At 34.1% G+C, this 27,265-nt stretch overlaps 1 protein-coding gene across 2 annotated transcripts; it reads right to left on the reverse strand.

The window, feature by feature from the left end:
* Positions 1–1,858: 1,858 nt before the first annotated feature.
* On the reverse strand, positions 1,859–27,139 carry Sec15 (exocyst complex component Sec15). 2 transcript variants are annotated; one of them, XM_074177128.1, is made up of 16 exons: positions 26,999–27,139; positions 26,789–26,942; positions 26,571–26,736; positions 26,330–26,514; positions 26,169–26,270; positions 24,684–24,786; positions 24,557–24,629; positions 22,699–22,868; positions 22,476–22,643; positions 18,480–18,686; positions 13,815–13,993; positions 13,554–13,745; positions 7,360–7,597; positions 7,148–7,289; positions 4,010–4,196; positions 1,859–2,057 (listed from the first exon to the last, which is right to left on the reverse strand). In XM_074177128.1, exons 2-16 carry the CDS (start codon positions 26,881–26,883, stop codon positions 1,931–1,933), a joined length of 2,334 nt encoding a protein of 777 aa, XP_074033229.1. In that variant the 5' UTR covers positions 26,884–26,942; positions 26,999–27,139; the 3' UTR covers positions 1,859–1,930. The 2 variants fall into 2 exon arrangements, with proteins under 2 accessions (XP_074033229.1, XP_074033228.1); XM_074177127.1 differs by having other exon boundaries at positions 26,789–27,029.
* Between the last annotated feature and the right edge of the window lie 126 nt (positions 27,140–27,265).

The raw sequence follows: 27,265 nt of genomic DNA on the forward strand, positions 1-27,265 counted from the left end.
TGAGTTTTAATAACCCGTCCTATGCGCCAATGCATAGAAGGCATTTATTAATATTTTTTTAAACCCAAATCACCTACCACTGAAGTTTTATCATTTTTCAGCCACTTTTGACGTTGTTGCAATGTTTGCAGATATTCATGATTCCATCTTTTCAAAATATCCTGCTGCAATCTCTGCACCAGTTGCCAACAGTTCAAATGATTCATCTTGAGCTGAGAGACACCTGAATCCGGTACAGATGAGAGAGGAGCCAGAGTCAGAAAATATCCAGGCGTTCGGGTGAGAACTTTGAGGGCATAGTGGTCGAGAGTTGAGGATAGCCTCAATTTGAGTTATGAGAGTGTAAAATTCCTGATACGTTAATACTTGACTTTCGATGGTACGATGAATATGAGATTTAACTCAGCCTCATTTAGACCGTTTAAATGTGATGATGAGTACTTTATTAAGGGTTTTTTGACAAAAAGTTATTCGTGACAAAAGTTTGTGCATCCCCTAAAACTAAACTTGCACCAACAAAATACAGTAAAACACACGTAATATACGAGGAGCCTTCATATATTTGATTTTGTGACAAGAGTAAAGTACTCTTATTTTGAAAAATCTCAGGAAATGTTATTTAGAAAAGTTGTTTAGCATTAAAAAATACATCTAGATTTGGAGTCATGGCAATCTAAGTGGAGTTTTATTTTTTTTACCCATTTTTTAATGGGTTATTTTTATTTTTTGTTAACACTGAAAATTATAAAGTATTGTAACAAGAACCTAATATAAAAAAATATCAAATCACAAAACATCAAAATTAAATAGGTATTTTGGAACAAACTCATTGATTTTCTGGAGAATATATTGGGGAATTATTTTGGACAAGAAAATCTCCAGAAAATCAAAGAGTTTGTTCCGAAATACCTATTTTATTTTGATGTTTTGCGATTTGATATTATTGAATTGTATAACTTTGAGTAATTTTCAGTGTTAACAAAAAATAAAAATAACTGCACCAAAAACTTGAAGGCTCCTCGTACATTACATGTTTTACTGTATTTTGTTGGCGCATGTTTAGTTTTAGGGATGCACAAACTTTTATCAAGAATAACATTTTGTCGAAAAACCCTTAATAAATAAGTTTCCCATATGGTGCATACTTTGGGGATGACACTGTATAGGCCTTTTGAGATTTTATTCCGCGGATTTTATCAAGACCTACATTAAAAGGTTCACTATAATCAACACCTGCATTCTGAAAAAGATGCAGTTGATTAATCGAGTGGAAAGTAATCTACCGATGAAAGGTTCGATGGGAGTGGGATTCACTTTGAAACACACTATGCACTTTAATAAAACATGCCGTATGGCGCGTTTGGACGATAGTATCCAAAACTGTTGGACAATTAAAAAGTGGAGGTTTTGAATTCCCACATGTGCATACAAATCAATTCGAATGACATTCCATAAGATTTTTTTCGAGAAAAAAACATTGGGATACGTGTTAACTATGAGATACGTATTTGTACTGTTTTTTCTCGAACTTCTTGGACGCCGCTCTTTTACCGAATGTTCAAATGGGATGTGAAATATACACACACCTAATAATAATTTAAAAGAAAAAGATTCAACTAAAAATAGAGGTTAACACTGGGTGTTAACAGGCAAACTAAGGTGAAATTGTTCACTTTCCAGAAACTTTTTAGCAAACTAAATCTGATATATCTTCCTGAAGTTGGTGAATATAAAAAAATGGAAATGGTAACTTAATGAAACTACAATAGCTGCTACTATCATTCGATTTACTTTGATCAAAAAAAGTTTATTTTCCAATATTTTCTAGAAAATATTTTCGGTAGTTGAGAATAATCAATAAAGTATTAAATATATATTTATTAATGAACATAATGTTACACAATAATATATTTCTTAACAAGGTAGAAATTTACTTTCCTGTCGGCAACTGAGCCAATTGCCTTAATTGTTTTAAAACAGTTTCAAGAAGCTTTTTCTTATCTCTTTCACTTTTCTTCAAAACTGTAAACATCGTTTTCTTGTCACCTTCCTTCAGCCTAAAAAAATTAAGGCTCAGTTAATATTTTACCCAATTTTCATTTTTAAAATATTACAAGGGATAAATTAGTAGTGGAAGTGTAGAATAAATTTTGAATATAGCAAATATTCCAATTTATAATCACCTTTTTAATACTAGTAGCTTATTATTATTTTTTATTTCTTGTACATATGAATCTAAAACTAGAAAAACTTGCTGCATCCCTTCTCGACCCTTGGCAGGAAATCGTACCTCATTATATTCATTCTGCTGATATTATTCGTCCACTCGTCACAAGTATCATTTAATCAGATAACCTCAAACTCTGTATCCTTGGAGGCAATAAAAACCTGGATGAACCTCCACCATAGATACAAGATGCTAACATTTCCAGAGCCAATTGCTAAATGTAACTCTATGTCAACATCACATTGAACAACATTCGAACATGACCAACTTTGCCTTATACCAATGAATTTGCTGAACAACGCCAACATTACAATACGATGACTTGGAACTCAAAACACAACTAGGCGGCTCACAAACAGAGTCTAGCTAGAATGGTTCGTCACAGAAAACTGCCTGTTGCTTCAGATCACCTACCCTAATAACTTGATAACCTAGAGGCTATCACATCTAATCTATCACCATTTATATCAACAGTCTCCAACTTAAACCTACACCTGACATTATTATATTTGATGAAATGGACTTAAAAATCACTTTTGTTGAAATCAGAATTCCCTTCAAAAATCAGTTATGATTGAAGAACTCAACTAGGCTATTTCATTTTGCAAAACTGTGCACTTATTGGTAGGTGTTGGGTAATGTCAATATGAAAGATTCATAATAATTTTATGAACCTACATACATGAAACCAAGCAATTTGAGTTTTCACATGAAGATTTCGTTCATGTATGCATGTTATTCTAGTCGGTAATACATAGTCATTCACTGGTAACTCTAAACTTACAGCAAAATCTGTCTGAAAATAAAAATCAAGTAACTTTGATGTAGGTGAACCACTTTTCACAACAGGATGAAAAACAATGAGGAAAGTGGAAAAAATATCCCTTGTATCAGATGTAAACTAATTCAGACTCGCCCCTAAAACTTTTTTGTCTCTCAGTGTGTAATTCTGGTGGTTCAAATGGTATCACAATTTGAATCAACTGAGTCTGAAATATGATTTAAAGCAGGTTCAGTTTTACAGAAATTTAAAATGGAACACCTAGTATATTTATACATTTTTGGATTCAGAAATTTACTTTACATATAAACATCCTAGTTTAGTTGAAAAAATGCTGTAAAATACTTGAAAAATTGTCTAGGGAGCTATGACCACTGAAAAATATTTGATTTGCTTCTGTGATCTATGTGGAAATCAGATCAGTACTTCTAGTGTTACCATTTGAACCACCAAAATATAATGATACCAGAAAAAAAAACTTATAGGAGCAGCCTAAATTATTGTAGAAATCTTTAGACTTATGTTCTATGCTAGAAAGGAAGGTAGCAGGTTTGTTGGATGAATGCTCATCCCATAAACACCCCTTATTTTTGAAATATTCGTTTCCAGTTAGTCTGATATATCCAAAATTATTTTGAGTACAGTTGTCAGCTGAAAGACTTGAAATACCATAGAGAATTTCAAATTCTAAAATGGTGATAAAATATTCAAACAGTTTTCTTCATCTCCTGAAGACACTAAAACAAGCATTTTTCCTAATCAGCAAAAATGCAATAATCTTCTAGACGCGCGTTTTACCAACCAGGTTGACGTCTTCAAGGCAGTTTTCCAATCACCTTTCTGGTGATTGGGAAAAATACTTGTTTTGGATTTATTCTACACCAGAGGTTCCAGTTTAACCATTTATTTATGAGTTAGCTAAGTTGTGTCTTTACGTTAAGGAGTTGACGAAAGTGCAACATTATTGATATGTATGTTTCCCAACAAACATATTTACTCACTTTTCCAGTAGTATTATAGCTACATCCGGATTAACCTTCTTATATTTATTAGTTTCTTGTGCATAGTCGTGGAAGTAAGTAGGCCAGTCCCATGAAATAAACAAATCCAAAATTTCTCTGAGTGTTTCAAAATACGATAATAAAGAATCTTCTTGCAAACCTTTGACAGGATCAGAGGCGGCAAATTCTGTAAAAAAAAAATGTAATCACAGTATATGTGCATTTACTATGTATTTGTTCGAAAGTATCGGTTCTCAGAATCTACATACTCAACCCTGAATTACTATTGAATAAGCATACAAGTAAAGACTTCAGGTATTTGAAATAATTAGAGTTATCAAAAGATTTCGAGTACTAGTGAAAGGGACTCGGGTATTCACGATACAGTATTTTAAATAAAAGGCCAATAGCATATCTCACTATTCGATGCCAATAATACCCTTCTATTTATTACTACTAATACATATTCACTTGTTTCTTTCCAACAACAAATTTCTTACTTCTGAACCCCATGAATTAGACACTGTGGTACTTTCACAATATGGTACCATACATTATTACCAACCATTATTTCTCCAGTGAATCTCTCAACAGTAAAATTACACATTTTCAATTTTATTCAAAAATAATAACTCAACTGAATCTCACAAATAGCAATAGGTTATCAAGATTTATGCAATTATTCAGTGTTGACAGGCTCATATAACAGAAATTTCTGCTCAGGGAAGAAAATATTGCGGTAATGTGGAAAGGGTTATTTTTTGCCCATAAAAAATATCTATATATCTATATGAGCCTACTGCTAAATGATATTATTGACAATTATTATAGAATTTTATGTGTTTAATTTATGCAATTTGACTTGATATATTGATTCCATAAGCATCGCCAACACAGATCTGGCTGTAATTTATGATGAAAATCATGACATTCCATTGGTTTTTTTGAACATTTATTATCATCAAACTGAACAATTCAAAAGTCAAGTTTCTAATCCTTTGATGTTTTTTTCATCATGCTGACTTTAGGAGGTAAAGAAAGCAATAAAGCCAAAAAACAAAAATCTAAAATTGCTTTAAATATTGGGTAATGTTACCAAAACGGGGATCACATCAAAAGCTAAGTTGAAAAGATCTCCACGCTTCTCTCAACTCCCTATATTTTATTTTGTTATTGAAACGTTGATATCGTGTTTGTCTAGTTGAGACAAGTATCCATTATTGTTTCATTTAATACTTACAGCCCTTTCATACGTATCAATATCTCATATTGGTAAACGGTTGCGTCAACGTTAAGTAAATTAATCATTAAAGTGATGGATGTAGCCGTTACTACGTGGTAGGAGATCATAATGAAAAGAGAAATGAAAATTTCTATGTTTTTTACCACTTTTATTTGTAACTAACGTTACTGCAGTTTCGTCCTATATGGATATTCTGAAACTTATACAATAAACTAACAATGATTCATTACATTCGCCAATATATACCATTCAGGTACTTGATTGAGTACCTGAATTTACAGTTCACAATGCGGATGTGCCAATTTAAAAACCGGAGAGTAAATTAAATCGATTTGATCATTTAACAGGTTGCACCCGCAATGTTTATGCTTGTGAATTTCCAAGGATTCTAAATAATTGAGTTTGCAACCTTTCCTTGCATAGTGCAGAATTTCCGTATCGTTTAGATTCGGAAACTTGTGGTTGCATGCCAAGGAATGATTTGAAAACGTCGAATCATTTTTTCCTAGTTTGAAGAACCTTTCATGTCAGCATACCGTTTTTGGAAATTTTGGCCGCATTGTCCCACATAAACACTATTACACTCCGGACACTTAAGCTTATAAACTCCAGATTTTTCCAACTTGTCGACCTTATCTTTGGCATTGAAAAGGAAATAAGATAACCTGGCATGTGGTCTGAATGCTACTTCCACATTGTTTTTTCTGAAGAAACCTGCGATTATTTCTGTTCTTTTTCCAAAATATGTTAGCGTTGCCCATTTCTTGATTTCTGGTTGTTTGACCTGAGGATATATTAATCTGTAAGTGAATTTCCGGCTTTGTTTCACAAGCATAAACATTGCGGGTGCAACCTGTTAAATGATCAAATCGACTTAATTTACTCTCCAGTTTTTAAATTGGCACATTCGCATTGTGAATTGTAAATTCAGGTACTCAATCAAGTACCTGAATGGTGTATATTGGCGAATGTAATGAATCATTGTTAGTTTATTATATAAGTTTGAGAATGTCCATATAGGACGAAAACTACAGTAACGTTAGTTACAAATAAAAGTGGTAAAAAACATAGAAATTTTCAGTTCTCTTTTCATTTAAATGAATTATGTTCAGTGAATGGATTCAGAACCCAATTTATCCAATACAACATTAACTCAAAGTAAGACATTGGTTATTTTATACTCATATTATTCTGCGAGCAATTTTCTTTGTTTATATGAATTACAAATATATTAAAAACTTATCACTGACAGTGCATGTAAATCATTTTCAATATCAAACTCATATTTGAAGATGTATAAATAAAAAGACAAACCTAGGAAATCAAATTGAAACTTGAATCTCATTAATACCATTTATTGTATGATTTTCAATATAGTGAAAAGGTATTAATGAGTTTTAATATGGATTTTCATCAAGTATCCGCCAGTTCTATTCAATTATTGAAGCTTAAATTATTTCAAATAGAAATGAATTGATATTGATATGTATTGAAAATTTAAATTGAAGATAATTGATATTGAAAAAAACAAAAGGGCAATATCCTACTGATCAAAATTATAGTCTGCTCGCTGAATAGATGGAACGTGATCTGCATGTGAGTTTTCACACATCTAGTAGTATTGGTTGACTGATTTCAACTTTCGACCATTTTCATAGAGGCAAAGAAATTCTGTCTTTTTGGACCTGTCATCTCACATTTTAATTTTTTTTAGTTATGTCATCAATTTTTGCGTATATTCGAGCTTCAAAGAAAAATTGCTATGCTCGTTCAATATTTATGGTATTGTTTATATCGAGATGTTGACTTTGTAAACACACAGAATCACGTGGTCACTCCATCTGTTCGGTAAACGGACTATAGTGATATAATTTTGTACCTATTGTGGTACGTACGTTCACATTGTAACAAATCCAAATTCAGTTGATTTAAGGCACCCATAGAAATCTGTTTTATATCTTCATTCAGTAATAGGGCCAGTAAAGAATTTGCGATGTGTTCGCAAGCTGATTTACAAGCAATTTGTGCCGCTTCAAGCTGAAAACAAAATCATGATGAAAGTCAAATATAATTCAATAAAATTGATAAAGATGTCAAAGTTACTCACTGGAATATTTGTGAAACTTTGAAATGTTGTTTGCAGGAATGCTATAGTGTCAGAAATGTAGCTGGAAGCGTGTCCCTTCGGTTCCACCAATAACCAGTCATAATTTTCTAGCTCTAAGAACTCGTCGAGTTTTTGCCTCAATTTTTCACAAATTTGTCGTACAGCCTCTTCTCTAGATACCGAAAATAAAGCTGTCTGACCATGACCCAAACCTGATGTCACTCCCCGAGATTCTTCTCTGAAAGAAAAAATAGACGGTGGTGATATATATGATGCTATTTCTAGTAAGGCGCTCTTCACTCAAGAATAAATCAAAAAATTTTGTTATTTCTATTTGTCAGATTAAAAGTACATTCTAGTTTTTTCCAAAGCTTTCTTGCAGTAGTCAATAGTATGTTTTTTCGATGGTTTCTTTTGTGAAAACTTTTTTAAGAAGATGCTCGTGCACTGTAGTGCTATGATGATAGTGATTAACGATGTATTCAAATCACTGCAGATTATATTATTTGGAAAAACAAAGGAGCCATTGTCCAAATAGACTGACTCGAAACTAACTAATATAAAGTGATCATTAAAATCACAAAATGGAAATATTTCATGTTTGAAATTGGTTGAAGCAAAGGGTAATGTCAACGCAACCAGATAATGTAGCAGAAACAATAGAACTAATGAAGGCCCTTACAAAATCATAAGAAAAGAAAAAGAATTATGAGATGTGTAATGGAATCAAAGTACTATAGCAGAAATATGAAATACAACCAATTTGGCAATCGGGTTTAGCAAACGACTGAAATACCAGAAGTATGGAGTCGGATGTTTTGGTTTTTTTTTTCATTTGAGTATGATAACAATTTCGTTTCTAAACCTTTAGTATATGGCCCAATTGAATTGTCTATTATTTGGATTGAAACTATTTTTAAAATTCCCATATGCATGTTCCTGTTCTTTGCAATAGTAAAAACTTTGTGATATTCTTATGACAATTGACTTCTATGAGGTTTAAAAGATTTCAAAGGGTTAGACAAATTGTTATTATTGAATAGATTAAAGTATATTTCATCTATATCACCCAAATTCATGTTTCGGTTGCAATTTTTCATTGAGAAGTTCGATGGTTTTCAGACTTGATTTTATGAAATGTCCCAGAAGGATATTTTGATTGTATAGATTTCATTACAATGAGAAAAAAGAAATCAAGAATTTAATTTTGGCTGAAGCATACTTTTTTAAATATTAGTAAGTAGGTAGAGAAAAAATGAATGCCGTTTTTAAGCAGGAAAAAAATGTTCAAGTGTTACTTTAATTACTTGTAATTTCTTGTTCAATATTTCATTATTTTTTGTATCTATTTTGTTGTATCTATAGTTTTTAATCCGTATCCATAAACTTTTTGTTTCTTGGGATGATGAAGACAATACAATACAATTTCAAAACTAACTTTTCATAAAAATGTGTACATTATGCATAGAAGTTACTTTCAGATACAAACTGGAAGAAAAACCCCTTTTGAAACAACTACTTTCATATGAACATTGAATTACACAAAAGAAAAAGTAATTTCGAAACAACTTCTTTCATATGAACATTCAATTATACAAAAAACACTTCTTCCTATTCAGTTTGTACTCCATATATTTATCATAGAATCGAATCAGACATCATTTATAGAAAAGCTACACAATATAGTGTATGAAAGAGTTACGATATAAAATTTCACTTACATGAGAACAGGACATGAATACACAGTTTGTGAAGGGTTTATCGAATTAGTTGAAGCAAAGGGTAATGTCATAACATAAAGACTTTGTCATGGATGAAATAAGTCACTCATGTCATGATGACAGTACGTAATGACATTCATACGCTCATTTGATTTAATCTCAGCCATTGGATTGTTTGAAGTGAAAGGGGTATATTTTCATAAGGGATTAGTTTTCAAGAAGGAAATGTCTTTTTCTAGTTTCATCTGAAAGTTACTTTTATGCATGTTCTACACATCTTTGTAAAGGTTTATTTTGAAATAATTTGCTTTCTTCCTTCCTTTGGAAGTTTCCCATGTTTTTTGTTTCAATTTAGACCAATTTTAGTCTTTCACAACGGTTATAAATCCCCCTATTAATTCGTGTATGTTCTTCCCAAAGAGAATTTACGTTATTTTAGAACGATACTTGACCGGATCTATGCCATGCTAGTAAACAGAACTGCAACTACGACTCTTCAAGGCGAGGCTATCAGGTTCAGGGTCACCAGGGGCTGCCCTCAAGGTGGGGTACTATCTCCCCTTCTGTGGTCGCTCCTGGTGGATAGTCTGCTTGATGCCCTCGACAGAAGAGAAGTTGATCTACAAGCTTATGCAGATGACCTTATCATCCTGGCAAGGTCCACGTCGGGAAGGGTAGCTTGTAATATCCTTCAAAGGGCGTTGGACGTTGTTCACAGTTGGTGCCTGAGGGAGTAGATGTCTGTCAACCCCAGCAAAACTGTGTTAATCCCCATCACTAAGAGAAGAAAATTGGAAGATCTAACGCCACTTTCCCACAATGGTGTGGTCATTCCATTTGGAACGGAGGTGGAATATCTTGGCATTGTCCTTGCTGAAAGACTCACCTAGAACGCTCACTTGGAAAGAGTTTTACACAATTTCTCTTTGGACATGTCGAAGGATTTGTGGTAAAACTTGGGGTTTAGGTCCCAAACAAACCCATTGGATTTATGCGATGATTGTCAGACCAATGGTCACTTATGGTGCAATTGCTTGGTGGCCGAAGGCTTTAGAGAAAGCGGCCCTAGCGAAACTCTCTGGCTTACAGAGACAGGCTTGTCTGGCTATCAGTGGTGCCATCAGTACCACACCGTCAGCGGCCATGGATATCCTTCTAGATCTACCTCCTCTCCACATTTTTCTGAAGAGAGAGGCTAGATGGACTGCATACAGACTTGTGAACATTGTCAATTGCACAAATCAATTCAATGTAGAGTGCAACAGACTGGTGGTTGAAATTGGAAGTCACAGTATTCTGGAAATGACCTCTGACTTTATGCCTCCAACTGTCAACTACGAACTGCCTTATAGAGTACTATTCCCGAGTAGAGAGGATTGGATCCTCTGGTAGAAGGAAATATTAAGAGCAGATAGTTGTTGGTTCACAGATGGAACAAAAACACCTTCCGGTTCTGGTGCAGGTGTTTTCAGTTGCAGACCCAGGACAGTTATCTACCTGCCTGCGAGTGTATTTCAAGCGGAAATTTACGCTATTGAATTGTGTGCGGAGATATTGGATAAATCCAACCTCACTCACAAGTCAATCTAAATATTCTCGGACAGTCAAGCTGTTGGAAGCTCTTGACTTCTACCGAGCAACGTCTAAATTGGTAGCAAACTGCCAAAAACGACTCTCCTCGATAGGAAGACTCAACAGATTGTCTCTGGTCTGGATTCCTGGCCATACTGGCCTGGAAGGCAATGAAGCTGCTGACTCTCTTGCAAAGGAGGTTGCGGCAAGCAGCTTCATTGGACCAGAACCTGTCATTGGCATCGCTTTGGGCTTTGCTAAACAAACACAGATGCCCTCATATGGGAAGGTTGCTATGGGCATCAAGGTGGGAATCTTGCACTTTGAACATCAGCAATTAGTACCCTTCAGCCTTGGACGAGCATCTCCCTGAAATATGTCGCAGACTGACCGCCCATCAAGTCCTTACGAGATTGAGGAAAATGTACCTTGTGACAACCTTGAAGCGAATTATTCTTCACTAGGAAATTCAGGGTCTGGCACACACTCTGTGCCTGCCCTTCAATGTTTGGTAGAGTCGTGGTCTTGCCAGGTCACTCACCAAATAAAGTAATCGGCCTTGTTGAGAAGATGGATTTTTTGTCAGAGTTTTGTAAGTGTGAGACAATAAACGATCGCGAGCCTTAAGGTTTCAGTCTAGTCACACAACTTCCTAAGTTCTTTTTCGCGACCTACACTTAGGTTAGGTTAGGTCTAAACCACAACCCGCAAGGGTTCATTGTGGCTCACACCTATTCACACTCGACCAAATAAACCCAGCTTCTTAACGAAGCCGTTTAGTTTGTAGGGTGAGTGGTCTTTCAGGTCAGATGGTAGGAATAAGGGTCTGCCGAACTCTAAAAAACTTGATTCGGTTCCCAGCGGGGCAGGCACAAAGTATATACTCTGCTGTTTCATCATTTTCCTAACAGAGGTGACACACACTGTCTTCCGACAGTCACTGTCTTCCTACAGTCACTGTCTTCCGACAGTCACTGTCAAATGACAGTGACCTGTAAGGAGGCTTGTTATATCATCGTAGTTCATTCCTACTGTAGTCCAACAACTGTTTGATATCAAGCTTCCAAAGGTGAATAAACTGCCAGAAGTCCATAAATCATCTTGCCATCCAGGTGTTCAATGTTTATTTGGCAAAGCTTAAAGCGATGCCAATGACAGGTTCTGGTCCGATGAAGCTGCTTGCCTTCCAGACCAATATGGCCAGGAATTCAGACCAGAGACAATCTGTTAAGTCTTCCAATCGAGGAGAGTCGAGTCGTTTTTGGCAATTTGCTCCCAATTTAGAAGTTGCTCGGTAGGAGTCTATAGCTTCCAACGCCGCTTGACTGTCCGAGAATATTTTCATTGACTTGTATATGAGGTTGGATTCTTCCAATCTCTCTGCACACAATTCAATAGCATAAATTTCTGCTTGAAATACAGTCGCATAGGTTCCTAGGTAAATATCTCTGTCCTGGGTCTGCGACTAAAAACACCTGCACCACAACCGGAAGGTGTTTTTGATCCACCTGTGAACCAACAACTATCTGCTCTTAATATTTTCTTCTCCCGGAGGATCCAGTACTCTCTACTCTGGAACAGTACTTTATAAGGCAGTTTGTAGTTGACAGTTGGAGGCATAAAGTCAGAGGTCATTTCCAGAATGCTGTGACTTCCAGTGTCAACCAACAGTCTGTTGCACTCTGCATTAAATTTATTTATGCAATTGGCAATGTGCACAAGTCTGTATGCAGTCCATCTAGCCTCTCTTTCCAGAAAAATGTGGAAAGGAGGTAGATTTAGAAGGATCTCCATGGCCGCTGATGGTGTGGCACCACTGATAGCCAGACAAGCCTGTCTCTGTGAGCAAGAGAGCTTCGCCTGGGCTGTTTTCTGTAATGCCTTCGGCCACCAGGCAATTGCACCATAAGTGATCATTGGTCTGACAATCATCACATAAATCCAATGGATTTGTTTGGGATATAAACTCCAAGTTTTATAATAAATCCTTCGACATGTCCATAGAGACAGTTTGGCTTTGTGTAAAACTTGTTCCAAGTGAGCGTTCCAGGTGAATATATTCCAGGTGAATATATCAAGGACAATGCCAAGATATTTTACCACCGTTCCAAATGAAATGAGGGAAAGTGGCGTTAGATCTTTCAATTTTCTCTTCCTGGTGATGGGGATTATCACAGTTTTGCTGGGGTTGACAGACATCTGCTCCCTCAGGCACCAACTGTGACCAACATCCATCGTACTTTGGAGGATATTACAAGCTACCCTTCCCGACGTGGACCTTGCCAAGATGACAAGGTCTTCTGCATAAGCTTGCAGATCTACTTTTCTTCTGTCGAGGCATCAAGCAGACTATCCATCAGGAGCGACCACAGAAGGGGAGATAGTACCCCACACTGAACTTAATGTCCTTGCCTTGAAAAGTCGTAGTTGCAGCTCTGCTTACTAGCATGGCATAGATCCAGCCAGTTACGGTCGATTATATACCTTTCCTAGCCAGAGACGATCCTATAAATTTAGGTAGTGCATTGTCAAATGCTCCTTCAATATCAATAAATACAGCAACCTCAATATCCTTGTCAAGGGATTGGGAGATTTTCGCTACAAGGTTGTTTAATACTAAATCCGTCGACCTACACTTAGCCGTTGTTAAAATTTTCTATTTTTTTAATTAAAACAATCATTAGCTTATGAATTAAACATTTTTTTGCAATTATTCGAAAAATTTCAAATTGGCACTCAGCTCCTTTGGGACTATTCTCGATTCATCAGTTCATAAGACAGTTCCATAATTTGATTGGTTCAGAGAGAATCTACAAGATCTTGCAATGTTATGAAATAACAAATGTTTTCCTATTTAAATTTTAGTATTCTTTCACCTTAGAAAAAAACAAATAAGCTCACCCAGTTATATTAGAAATAAACTGATCAAGATACACGTTGGCTTCTTCCAGATAACCAGTATCTACTATAATTTGAATTATTTCCTGAAGATTAACATGTGGGCTCCGAAAAGTGGATGAGAGACAGCCATTGAAAGTTCTGGTGAGAAGTAAATTCATTGATTTTCTTATCATTTCATCCACCTCCACTTGACTGGAATGACAACAAATGATTAAGTATAGGTTTCAAGCAGTTAAAAAAACAAACAAAATTTTAAGTTACCTCAAATTGAGGTCCTCTGAAAATTTGACACAGGCATAGATGAATTCTTTGACTTCTCGGTATACTTTTGGTACCATACTAGAAAAAGGAAAACTATATGGATAAGTTATATCATCAGGTAAGTCTCCTTCCCATGGAAATGACAAGAGTATTTCGTTCAACTGATCTTGATGATGAACCTGAAATATATCAAGTTGAAACCATTCGAATTATTTGTCTTAAAATAAATATTCATCACTTTCATATATTCATTTATAGGATACAGTCAACAGATCCAATTGATATGCAGGAAATACGTGAGAAAAATAAGATTTGTAAACAGAGCCGTACAAAATACTGTTACGTTTCTCCCGGTGGGTTTATCAATAATTGAATACACTGAACAATAATTAAACTCAACTTGATTTCACTTTCAATATAACAAAACATTTCGACTACAACTTCAACTATTATTCGAAGATCTATCGCCTTACTAGATCGCTCCGCATACCGCACTGTCACTTCCACTTCACTGTCCCGATAGGCGAGTGGATCGTATTTATATTTGGCAATCGAAGGTAATAATAATAATAATAATAATAATATTTATTCACCATTTTTGATACACTTGGATATATATGGTAAGTCAGTTGTACTACAGGCTAGTAAAGATAAAAAGAGTTGGAGATTGAACACAGAATCACCTCTAAATATACACATATACACATATATACACATACCTATATACACACATATACAAGTAAGCATAGATGCCCTCAAATTAACTAAACATTTACATCATTCACATAATTTAATCTAAATAAAATTTCGTCCACTGTGAATTTGATTGTTTGTGAGATTGTCAATTAAAAAATCTTGGTAACTGTAATAGCCTCTTTCTAAAAGCATAGTTTTAACATAATCATGGAATACCTTGTCACTTGTGATTTTTTTAACTTCATTTGGCAGCTTATTGAAGCACGTAATGGCATTATACTGAGGGGATTTTTTATAGCTTGTCATGAAATGCTGAGGGATTTTTAGAAGATCACCGTTTCTTGTATTATGACTGTGATCTGAAGCAGTCTTATCATATAATTTATTGTTTTGCCCAACAAATGAAATACATTTAAAAATGAAGATGGAAGGGGCTGTCAATATTTTTTTGTCTATAAAGACTGGCCGGCAGCTATCCCGGAAATCCATATTGAAGATTAGCCTTATGATGCGTTTTTGTGCTATGAAGACTCTGGAAAAATCCCTTGCTCTGCCCCAAGCCATAATATCAAGACTTATATGAGAGTAGGCCATGGCATAATATATGCTGAGTAAGGCAGTTTCATCCAAACAGGATTTCAGCTGTTTTATGGCATAATATGCTCTATTTAACTTAGCACATATATAGTCCACCTGCTTTTCCCAATTTAGATTGGCGTCTAGGAACGTCCCTAAAAATTTCATTTCTTCAGAAGTTTTAATGTCATAACTAGAGTGTCGACCAATTGGAATATTTCTTCTGAAGTGAAAGTTAACACTGATCGATTTAGAAGTATTTAGAATGAGCTTATTTCTTTGGCACCAGGTACTGAACTGATCAATAATATGTTCAGATTTGCTGATGAGTTGCTCAGCATTATTGCCTGCTATGATTATCGTTGTATCATCAGCAAACATTGTGACGTAGCCTCCCTTTATATGTTGAGGAAGATCATTAACATAGAGAAGAAACAGTAGAGGTCCTAGAACAGAGCCCTGTGGCACCCCGAGTTTTACCGTCTTTGACTCAGATGTAACTCCATTGCAGATCACAAGCATTTCTCTGTTAGTCATATAGGATTGTATCCAATTTATTATATTTCGTGGAAACCCGAACAATGACAGTTTTTTTATGAGAAATTCCGCGCATACTGTATCAAACGCTTTTGATAGATCGAAAAATAGTGAGATCACATAATTTTTTTTATCAATCTCTGTGTAAATATAATTCAGAAGATGATAGGAAGCTGTTTCTATAGATTTATTTTTCCTGAAACCATGCTGAGACATACATAACATCCTATTTGATTCCAAATGTCGTAGAAAATTATGAGGAATTCTATCGAAGCGGCGCGATCATATCGAAACAACGCCACGTCTGGAACGGCCGCTAGCACACGTCGAGTTAGGAGTGATCTTGGTCACGTCACCATTGAATTATGGCTACCAGCGACGACCGGCGTTACTTTCTTTAAGGCATGATTTACAACAATACAAATAATGAAACGAAAACAAGGAAACGTAACCATTGAAATTTTGAATTTGAATTAACTATGGGTAACCTGAAGAAAAAATGTTCAGAATTCCATTTCAACTAATTTTAATATTCATTATTAGTTTCTTGTATGACTATCCCCACTGTAGATTTACTTGACACAAAATTTAGGATTACAAACTGTTGACCAATAGTTAAAAGAATTTATCTATCTGGAGGTATATGTATTTTGATACGATACATGGCTGACAAGACTAATGGTGCTACCTACGTGGCTCAGGAAATTATAAACATATACTACCTAGAACGAGGTTAATAACCATAGTGTCAATGTTGATACACCAAAAAAACAAATCAAAAGTTGAATGAGGATGTTGTGATCTTTGAAATTGAGATGTATCATTCCAATGACATGAAAATGACTAAAACAGATTAAACTTTTGAAGGAAATTATGAATTTCATTTGAAATGTACTTGATATGCATGAAACATGTATCCTTTCAAATCAATTATATTACTCTCCAAACATGAAAAAACATTAATTCAGATTATGAAATAATCACTTGGTCCTTCGACTCAGACATAAATAATATTTCAAGAACCTCCTAAAAAAGAAAACTCAAAAAAACTCTGTTCAAGGTTCGATTGTCAGTTTATAAAATAATTATACAGGGAAAACTACAATATTTGTAGACAACCACATCCAAGATAAGAGGATGGATTAATTGTCAAATGAAAAAATTTAAAGTGTTCTTGAAAGTGCTTTGAAAAAATGTCTATTGACGTTCAGCGGAGATCCGATAAAATTCTACAATTCTACTCATCTGTTGTTTGGTTTTACTGAAGCTAAAAATATGTAATTGGTTACAATAATTTTAGTGCAACAAGCAAAAGAATTAATTACTTTTTTTTTGATAATTTTGAGATTTTCAAAAACTACACCTCAAAGATTTTATCTTCACAAACTTTATTTGAAAAATATATCACAACATGTTTCGCTAAGACATTAGCTTTTTCACGTGATTTGTCAAATCACATGTTGTGATATATTTTTCAAATAAAGTTTGTGGAGATCAAATCGTTGAGGTGTAGTTTTTAAAATTACTATGGAGTATTGAAGACAACTAAAAAAATAAATTAATAAATACACTTAGAACATTTTTTGAAGAGAATATTCCAAACACCGCATGTTCAATATTTCAAAAATAAGCAAATACATAAATTATGTGTGTCAATTTGTTGAATGTTGTTTAATTTCAAATATAAAATATAACTGTTTTAGTTTGTTGTATTGAGCAACAATTACCAATATCGAGGAATAATGGTTCAAAATAGGGTTTGAGGAGGCCAAATACATTTTGAACAAGGACACATTAAATCAACTGAGTGTTGGATATTTGGAACATATTGAAACTCTCAAGAAGCATGATAATGAAAAAAATATAGAAACAATATATTTAAATATGAAATAATTTAAAAAGATGCTTAATATATATCAGATAAATAGAATTTTAAAACCAATAAAAAGTACAACAGTTCACCTTGTTAAGTGAAACACCTATCAAAGCAAATGACGTAATGCTTAATTAAATGGCCTTTTGTTTAGTTGATTCAGTATTACCAGTAAGAGTTAGAATCACTGTTTTTTCCCGAGATTCAGCAAACATATATGTAGTTATGTTATTAACTTATGCATTTGTACAATATTCTACTATGTATGAAAATGAAAGTATAACAAGTGAATTTTCAGTTTAAAAAAAATTGAATTTTGTATTGGTAATGAACCAAGGGCATTTAACATAGTTGAAATTTTCAAATATCCCTTGTCATCACTTGAGAGGCAAAATGAATAAAAATAATCTTGAGTGGTATCAATTAGTTGCCATTCAGTGGTGGAAATATTTTCATAGTCTCTTGTTTTTGTTGCACATTTTCACTTTTCCATGTTTCAGAGCTAAGCACCCTGCAGCCCAAATCATTAAATATATCTTTCATCATAACTCTAATCTATTCGAGACCAAAATTCTTGAGACTTCAGGCGAATCTAGTTTCCTCAAAAGAAATTCCTCATTATCACAGGGAGTGCTTTTATTCTATGCTGCAATTTTGTGGGAGAGCCGAAGAAGAGGCATACATTATGTAACTGGAAAATTTTTATGCTACATCAATTACTTGATGTTATGTGTAAATACCTGTCTCTCAAACTATTATATTTATCTTAACTTTATGACTTATCTCATGTCATGTAAATGATTTATGGAGATTAATGAAATTATCTATCTATTTATCTACCATCCACATTCAAAAACAAAACATTTATAGTCAAACATAAAAATATTTTAATCTCTTCAATTGCAATAAATGAATAAGAGAACAATTATTTACAAAGTTTTATGAAATGGGAATAATCCTAAGAAATTCACCTAATTTTTTACCTGTATAGGTTGAAAATCTTCTTCGGATAAAATTTTTCTGAAAACTTGCACCCATCTTTGCATCAAGACTTCTGTGTAGTGGTCACGCAATTCTCTAACGAGCTCCCATAATGGTTTAACAGAATATCCATAATTCCTCAATGTGGTACAGAACAGCATGATCAAGTCTTTTATTTTGAGGATTAAGGTAGCATCAGTACAATATGCCTAAAAATCATTATTTATAGCATCAATATTAATTTACACATTCATATCATGTCAGTGAAATTAATTTCTGTAAAAATTAAAATGTGTACCAATATTATTTCAACTTATTACAAATTGCAGTAATTTATTTTATGAACTTTTATGTAATACAATTACTCAGTATTAGAATTACTGAGAAACCTAAATCGAACTTATCGGAGATTGACACAAAATTGAGCGATAACGGAAAAGCACAAGACTACAGGCTGAGATATTTGAGGATGCACAAATCTTAAGATTGTAGACAATTTCGTTGGTCAATTAAAATTAATGATTTTAATGTAAAATTTTGAACAACGGGCCTTAGAGCAAGCGGCCGTGAAACCATATTGTTGGCTACGTTATGTTGATGACACGTTCGTGATATGGCGAGATGGGGAAGATACACTAACAGATTTTCTTTTACATCTTAACTCGCTCAACCCAAAAATCCAATTCATAGTGGAATGAGAAACCCAAGCGACTCTAGCCTTTTTGGATGTTCTTGTGAACAGGCGTGAAGACGGTACACTGGACCACCAAGTGTACAGAAAACCAATGCACACAGATAGATACCTGAACAAAAACTCGAACTACCAGCCACAACAAAAAAGAGGGGTAATTAAAATGATGATTAAGAGAACACGACGAATCTGTGAACCTAAGGGTCTGCCTGAAGAACTGAGTCACCGGAAAAATGCATTCAAACGTAATTGGTACAGCGAAAGAGAATTTCAGCGGGCCATACGACTCAGGAGAGAAAACACCAAAGCAAACCCAGCTAGGCCAGTCACGGGAAAAGATTTCCTTCCCTATGTCAAAAATGTCACAGACTGGATTGGTAGAATCTTGGTGAAACTAGACGTGAAACTTATATTTAGGCCAACAAAAACCATCAGGCTAAGTCTCAGGTCAGCTGAGGACCCTAGAGAACCTCTAGCAACGCCAGGATTATACCGGTCGGTCTGCGAGTCGGTCTACATCGGAACCACGAAACAAAGTATAGGGATCCGTTTTGAATAGAACCAGATTTTACATTTTCAATGATGATAAGTTATCATTTTTTTTCGAAAAATTGGAGATATTGAAAAAAATTAATTCTCATCATAATAGGCTTTGACTTTGATGTTTCTAAATTTGACTTTCAATTTGTTACACTCAATGACATTTTGTTATTGTACAAGTCATTGAATTTTTGGCGAAAAATGGCTTTCACGAATGAAGAAACAAGAGATATGATATAAATTTATTACAAATATGATAGAAACAGTGTTAGGACACCAGAAATGTGTTTAAACTTGTATCCCGAAAGACGACAAGTTATTGGATCAAAATCTCACCGAGTTTGGTTCATTCGAAAAGCCGAGGAAAAAATACGGAGACCGAATAGACCAGAAAACTAAAGAAAATTAGATAAATGAGGTATCATCTATGAGGTAAGTTAGACATTGTGTCTTTTTCAATAAAAATTAATAAATTGCAGATAAATACGAACCCGGGGAAATCTACACGTCAAATTTCCTCCGAAATGAATATTTGTCATACAAGTGCTTGTAGACATCTCAAAAAAAGCGGTTTAACATGTTACAAAATACACATATCTCAAAAATTGCATCCAGGTGATCCCGAAAGGCGATTAGAATTTTGAAATTGGCTAATAAGAAGATCTGATTTTCCTGTTTCCCTGGAAAATGTAATTTGGACAGATGATAGCACTTTTACGTATTGTGGGATATTCAACTGAAATAACAAACACATTTGGAGCATAAACAACCCCAGACAGTTCTGAGAAATTCGACCTCAAGTGCGATTTAGGATTAACGTGTGGACAGGAATTTACAAAAATAGAATTTTGGGTCCTCATTTATTTGACGGAATTCTGGATAATCTATTTGGATGATCTACCTTTGGCTAACTATAACAACATCTGGTTTCAACATGATGGTGCTCCACCGCACACTACCAGATGAGTATCTAATTACCTGACTGAAAGGTTTGGTGATAAATGGATAGGGAATAATGGGCCAGTGAGGTGGCTAGCAAGGTCTCCAGACTTAAGTATTATGGATACATTCTCATGGCGTACACTGAAAAATAGAGTTTATGGTCAGAGAGAATATCAAAATATTGAGGACCTTCAACACAGCATTGTAAGAGAGTTCGGAAGATTGAGGAGGAGGGAAATTAATCATTCAGTGAATAATATTCAAAGAAGGGCACAGTTGTGTTATCATGAACAAGCCCAGCATTTTGAGCATTTGCTGTGATTTACTTTTGTCTTTACACTTTAGTTAATTATTGTTATTTGTTCAAAGTTCTATTTTCATTGAAAAGGACACAATGTCTAATTTACCTCATACACACCTCATTTATCAAATTTTGATTGTTGATTCTGTCTCCGTATTTTTTCCTCGGCTTTTCAAATGAACCAAACTCGGTGATACAAGTTTAAATACATTTCCGAAATCCTAACACTGTTTCTATCGTATTTGTAATAAATTTGTATCATATCTCTTTTTTCTTCATTCGTGAAAGCCATTTTTCGCCAAAAATTCAATGACTTGTACAATAACAAAATGTCATTGAGTGTAACAAATTGAAAGTCAAATTTAGAAACATCAGAGTCAAAGCCTATTATGATAAGAATAATTTTTTTTCAATATCTCCAATTTTTCGAAAAAAAATGATAACTTATTATATATCATTGAAAAGGTAAAATCTGGTTCTATTCAAAACAGAAAGAATCCAATGTAGGGCCTATAAGAAAAAAATAAAGTTGATGATGGTGGCGGGAAGACGAAACGTCGGATAGCAAATCTGAAAACACCATTATGTAGCAGGGAAAAAGTGGCAATGTGGAAGTGCAATTTATTTTCGAATCCTTCGAAAAATAAAGCCAGAAAAAAATAAAAACCATTTTCCGAAATTTCTGTTTTTTTCGGATGTCTCCGGATATACTAGGAATTTCAGAAATTTCTCAACTGCATATTGTTAGTTAGGTAAATGCGCAACTTTGCCCAAATTTAACCATCTTCGTATCTCTCATAGTTTCCGAGATTCCAATGGTGAGGATAGAATTTGAAACACCCTGTATAGAGAGGCAATAGAGATTCAAAAATATAGGGATAATTTCAATAGAAAAGAAGAGACAATGAATATTAATGAAAGCTGGCTACTTGTCCTTAAAGGTACACGAACAGGTAATACAATTAGGAACGATATAAATAGAGCGCCCAGTAAGGAAGTAGTAGTTAATGCGTTGGATACAACAGGAACAAGAACCAGAGCACCAGCTCACAACCTTTACCACATTGCCTCTGAAAATGTATATCTCAGCAGTGGACAAAACGTCAGGCATAAAAACCTGCAGGTCACGGCCAGAAAACACAGGAAATAGCCCTCATATAGTTATCTCAAGCCATGAAAGTTTACATTCTTCGAATGTATCAAGATATTAAAATTTAATATAAAGAATTTTACCGACCAAAATTGAAAAAATTGAGGAAATTCATTTCATGAAGTTTTCAAAAGAAGAATAAGTTATAAAATATTGGAACCCTAAAGCCACTTCAAAAATAATCATTATGAAAGCAATGTTTCTCACAATCTAGTTCAACAGAAATAACAACGCGGAAAAATATTACATGTGAAAAAGTTACTTTCTAAATATTATATTGTGGATTACTTCTTCGAATATTATATGAAAGGTACATTTCAATTTTTGTACATTTGGTTATTTTTCAAAGGGAAAAAAAGAAACCATCAACATACCGAATGGGTCTGTAGAGTTGTAACAATTTTAGAGAGTGCCATGTTCCACATATCATCCAAAAAAACTCTAGTTATCAGTCCTCTACCAGTGTTCAGGACATGATCCTCCAAAATGAAAAAGCCCAGAACTGCTTGAATATATGTCCTGTAACTGTCCTCAGATTCATGCTTGAAACAATGAATCATAAGTAAAAAAATCAGTTGAATGATTGTACTAATTCACCATATTTGTAGGGGGCTGTAGAACAAGCCTTGCTTGTTTGGCCCTTTCTGCTCTATAATAGGTTTCAAATGTGGAAGATCTTCCGAGAACATGGGCAATATGTAATCCTCTGTAGATTGGAGAAAAGTCTATGAGTTCTTGAGCACTACGGTCCTCTTCAGAAAAATTCCCTGAAAAAGATATTTTCGGCGATCAGAAAACCTATCTTTTCAATAATATAATAGTGTTATTCAACACTTCCTGGTGTTGATCACACAACACCAGGTGCTAGGCAACATCAGTGGTGCTAGGCAGAAACCAATGTATTGGTGGACTAAACTGTCTTTAAAGGACAAGCCATTTTCCCTTAAGAAGACGCTTCTATTGTATCGACAAAAGACTCAATCCACGAATATTTTGTCTTTGGGCTATGGTTTCCTCTAGTTGCTTTGCAGACGAATCTCGATCGAAGGTGAATATCAAAGCTTTGCTTTGGGGAGCCTCGTTTATCTTTGATATTCGTGGAATGAGTCTTCTGTTGATCCCATAAATAGTGGGACGGTAGCCGGTTGGGTTGACGTGGGTGGTTTGATCCACTCACTCAATCGACCGCTGTGTGAACTGATGGATCGAACCGCAAGGCATGGCAATCGATTTTCACTTCATTTCGAACCCACAGAAATTATTTATTCTCACAGACTGAACTACACCCAATCTACTTAAACTTGAGCAATGCAAGAACATATATAAAATAAAAAACAAAATAATCAAAAGCAACAACGATCTACTAGTCAACAACCAGTTTTATGAGTAGGTATACAAGGGGTAGAAATGACATACACCTAACCATGGTAAAAAAAACAAAGGCTATAAAAGTCTTTAATGAATTACCTGTCAATATATGTGAATTGCCGGGCTATAGTTCATTCATCAATAGTTTAAAAAACATCTGAGCCTCGAGGCACATGTCTGATGCGTTACTACTATGAGCTTTGTAGTGGTCTACTAGTTTTTTGTTTCACTTGTCATGTTGAATGGTTGTGAATCCCGAAACCAGCATTTTTGCTGATTAGGGAGAATAACAACATATTTTATATTTGTGTCTTAACTATGTTGAACCTGTACGCTAGTGTTATATTTTTAATAATAAAAAACAAAAAGATCATTGATGTTTCAGAAAGTGAAAGAATACCCAGTTATATATGAATAGAGGTTTTTAGAGTTAGTAATTAGTTTTATTCATCTCGTGAAGACGCCAACTTGTTTTTGGATTTATTCTACGCCAGAGGTTCCTGTTTTACCATTTATCAACTTCACTTTATCTCGAATTTCTTATGGAAACTCAATGTAAGATCTAACATATAGTTTAAGTTGACCTTCATGTGTAAAATTATAATGAATGTTAGATGTTTGGACTGCCTTCATCTAAAAAAGTGTTAATTCACCAATAAGTACACCAATTAATTCACTATTACCAAAAAACGTTGGTAACCAAATTGATAGCCAAATTTAACTGAATGTCTAGATATTTTATTTCTAAATGACTTATGTTTAACTTACCACTTAATAAATATTTTATATCACCAGAAAAGTGTAGATTTACCAAAAATTAATACTTTTGACCACATAAAAAAGTCAATATTCACCAAAATTAAGAACCCATTTAAATATAAAATCTAACTTAATTTTATACTTTTTTGTGTAATAAACCTACATTTTATTGCAGTCATAGTGGTTCATTTATTCACTAATTTGCTCGTCAAAATGTGGTGATCATTTACAAAATTGGGTCTTCAAATACATGTTATGGAGATCATTATATTTGATCCCTTTCTTAATCCAAATGTTTTGGGTATTAGAAGTTTCAATATCTACCTACCAGGTGGCTGGGGAGCATTTCTCTTCTTTTTTCTTCCAACTACGGTTGGATCACTGGCGAGCTGCTCGTGTGTCTAGAAAAAATTGCGATATATTATATTATATGAAAAAATAAGTACACCACTCACATGTCTCATTGCTACTTCCCCTATTTTTGGAGAGAATTTTCTGATATTTTCCAAGAAGTCTTTCAGGTCCGACATAGATGCAACTTCAATTTTTTCCCTATACCTATAAATATTTGAAAGAGTAATATACCTATCTAAGATATTTAGAAACCCTGGTGTAACCAGGTAACATTTTTGTTACTCTAGAAAACTTGCCTCTTTTACATGAGAAATTTCAATTTCCTCAAGGCGTACTAACGATCAAAATTACTAGGGAGCAAACCATAGTTGTACAAGTTGTAACACTAGTAAAGAATGAGGTAGAAGTCCATAATGTCTCATTCAAACTAGCTGATGTGCGGAGGCTAACAGAAGAATAATTTCATAAAGTGACAATTCAAAACTAATGAAATATTTGCAAACATGTAGAGAAGATTGAAGAAGAATATACTGAGAGAGTAAATTGAATAAATGTTGAAGAAGATACCAAAACTGTCTGACAATGAAACAGAATACTATGAGTTAGGTTGCCAACTATAACAATATAATATTATTGTGAAATCCGTAATAATGAAATTGTGTAATTTTAACTTTTTATGTAAGTACCTACAGGTAGGTTACTCATTTACCTATCAACAATTATCTACTTATATAATAATCATATCTGTTAAACCAATCTTCAACTCGCCCAGTGAACTTTTACTGGACCATTGCAGTTTTATTTAATAAATAGTTGAATCAATGTTTTCGTTTTCACTTAAATAATTTTCTACTTCTGATCGTAGAAATGATGCGCAGATATAATCAAGGTCTTAGACGGTAAGAAAATTAAATACCTCTAACCTATGACTTAACCCTGATCATCCCCTTGCACATTATTTGTAGGTCAGTAACTTTTTTGAATGGAAACCAACATTTTTCGTAACGGAAATGAAAAGAGCGGAAAAGTAGGACTGAATATAAATGACTCTAAGAATTCAAAGAAAACCCATATTTTTTCTCTGGAGAACAAAAAGTGTGAGAATAATTACGACTGAATTTAAAGTCTGAAGGTCATCAAGTCATATTGAAAATGGTTGAAGTGATCAAAAGACTGAAGGTGTAAGCAAAAAAACAGTATGAGGTTTCTGACTGTCTTTCTGAGTCCTTTTGATTGAGTGTGATCTTGCTATCTATATTTACTGATAATTGATGCCCAAGTGTCCTATATGTAAAATATCAAAATCAAGACAATAAAAAATTTCTGACAAATTTTTACTTTTGGAATTTACTCCGGTAGAGGAATCCAATAATATTGGAAATTAAAACAAGTTTTTCTGATTTCTACGAAATGTGATATAGATGAATAATTTTATATTCTGGTAACAGTAAGACAAGATGACAAAAAGAACGAGCAATAATGTATAGCCGGTATAGTATTTAGATATTTTGACAAATTAGTTATTACACCAGGGTTTGAACCGTTTTGGCTACAACAATCAAAAAACAATTTTTATATAAACCTACTTTGGTATAATTACTTGCAACTGTTTTGAGAATCGGTAATTTGCTACATGGGGCAAATGCAAATGTTCTAATTCTTCTAGAGTTTTTAGTGCTGGATAGTATCTGTAACAAACATATTGTATAACACATACTAATTGTGAAGTAATTATAACAAAACCAACCGTTTCTCTGATATTTGTTTCTGTAATTTGGAATAAGTAGTAAAAACAGGCAAACATAAATTTAGCTGAGCAATAACTTCTGCAATATTACTCTGCACTTTCCTAGCTTGTATTAAATCTGTACCAGATTTTGTTATTCCCTCAGCTGCAAGGTGTACCTGTTTATCCAAGCCTATTACTTGGCTCTAAAAAATACATCAATAAGCACTTCAAAAGTATAATAGTTAATCATAGAATTTACATTCAGTTTCTTAGCCTGAGATCTGACTTCCAGCAACTCTTTTACAGATTCAATGAAACCTTGGTAGTAAACATTGCAAAGTCTTTCTATATCTTTATCATGATGTTTGATTCTATCTTCCAGCTTTTTCCTGAACTCCACATGTTCATCATTATCAAATATTGTTCTGAAATGAGGAATCAGTAATGTGTTGAAAAATCTTCCATTAAAAAATATACCTGAAAGTCGGTCCCCAATAATCATCTATGCCTTCAATTTCTTGTAGATACAAATCATATTGAGAATCAATTACTGGTAAAGTAGTCTTATCCATTTTTTTATAATTGAAGGTTCAAAGCGTACTAAACATATTGAAAAAAGTAGTGATCAGCAAAAAGTCTCATATCCAATTTCAATCACAAATAACTCCTACTTCCATTTGTTATCCTAACCTGAACCTGAATCACAGAATATCTGAACTACAGATCTGAACGAACTACAATTTTTTTTTCTAACCAATGTTGCCAACAAACCAGTAACAGATCTTCATTATATATCATGGTAAAATAAAACAATTTACTGTGTATATAACATGATCTTTATTATACGGAATAATTACCTTGCCAAGCTAAGGTTTATTTGGTTTAAAAAAAATATGATTCCAAGTAATCACTTAAACCGTAAGCGGGCTGGTTAATGGGTGGTATATCGTATAT

Source organism: Leptinotarsa decemlineata, unplaced genomic scaffold, assembly GCF_025532065.1.
Source record: "Leptinotarsa decemlineata unplaced genomic scaffold, Ldec_3_MD MMD2_tig00002159_RagTag_RagTag, whole genome shotgun sequence".
Lineage (NCBI taxonomy): Eukaryota > Metazoa > Arthropoda > Insecta > Coleoptera > Chrysomelidae > Leptinotarsa > Leptinotarsa decemlineata.

What these genes read in the sequence shown, in the direction of transcription:
- Sec15 (XM_074177128.1), bottom strand. Translation starts at nt 26,883, where the DNA reads ATGGATAAGACTACTTTACCAGTAATTGATTCTCAATATGATTTGTAT. An exon ending in AAACAAATATCAGAGAAACG is followed by an intron (nt 26,271 to 26,329) that starts GTTGGTTTTGTT and finishes TGTTTGTTACAG; the next exon opens with ATACTATCCAGCACTAAAAA. An exon ending in GGATTTGTTACAATGTGAAC is followed by an intron (nt 4,197 to 7,147) that starts GTACGTACCACA and finishes TTTTTTTTACAG; the next exon opens with AATTTGCCGCCTCTGATCCT.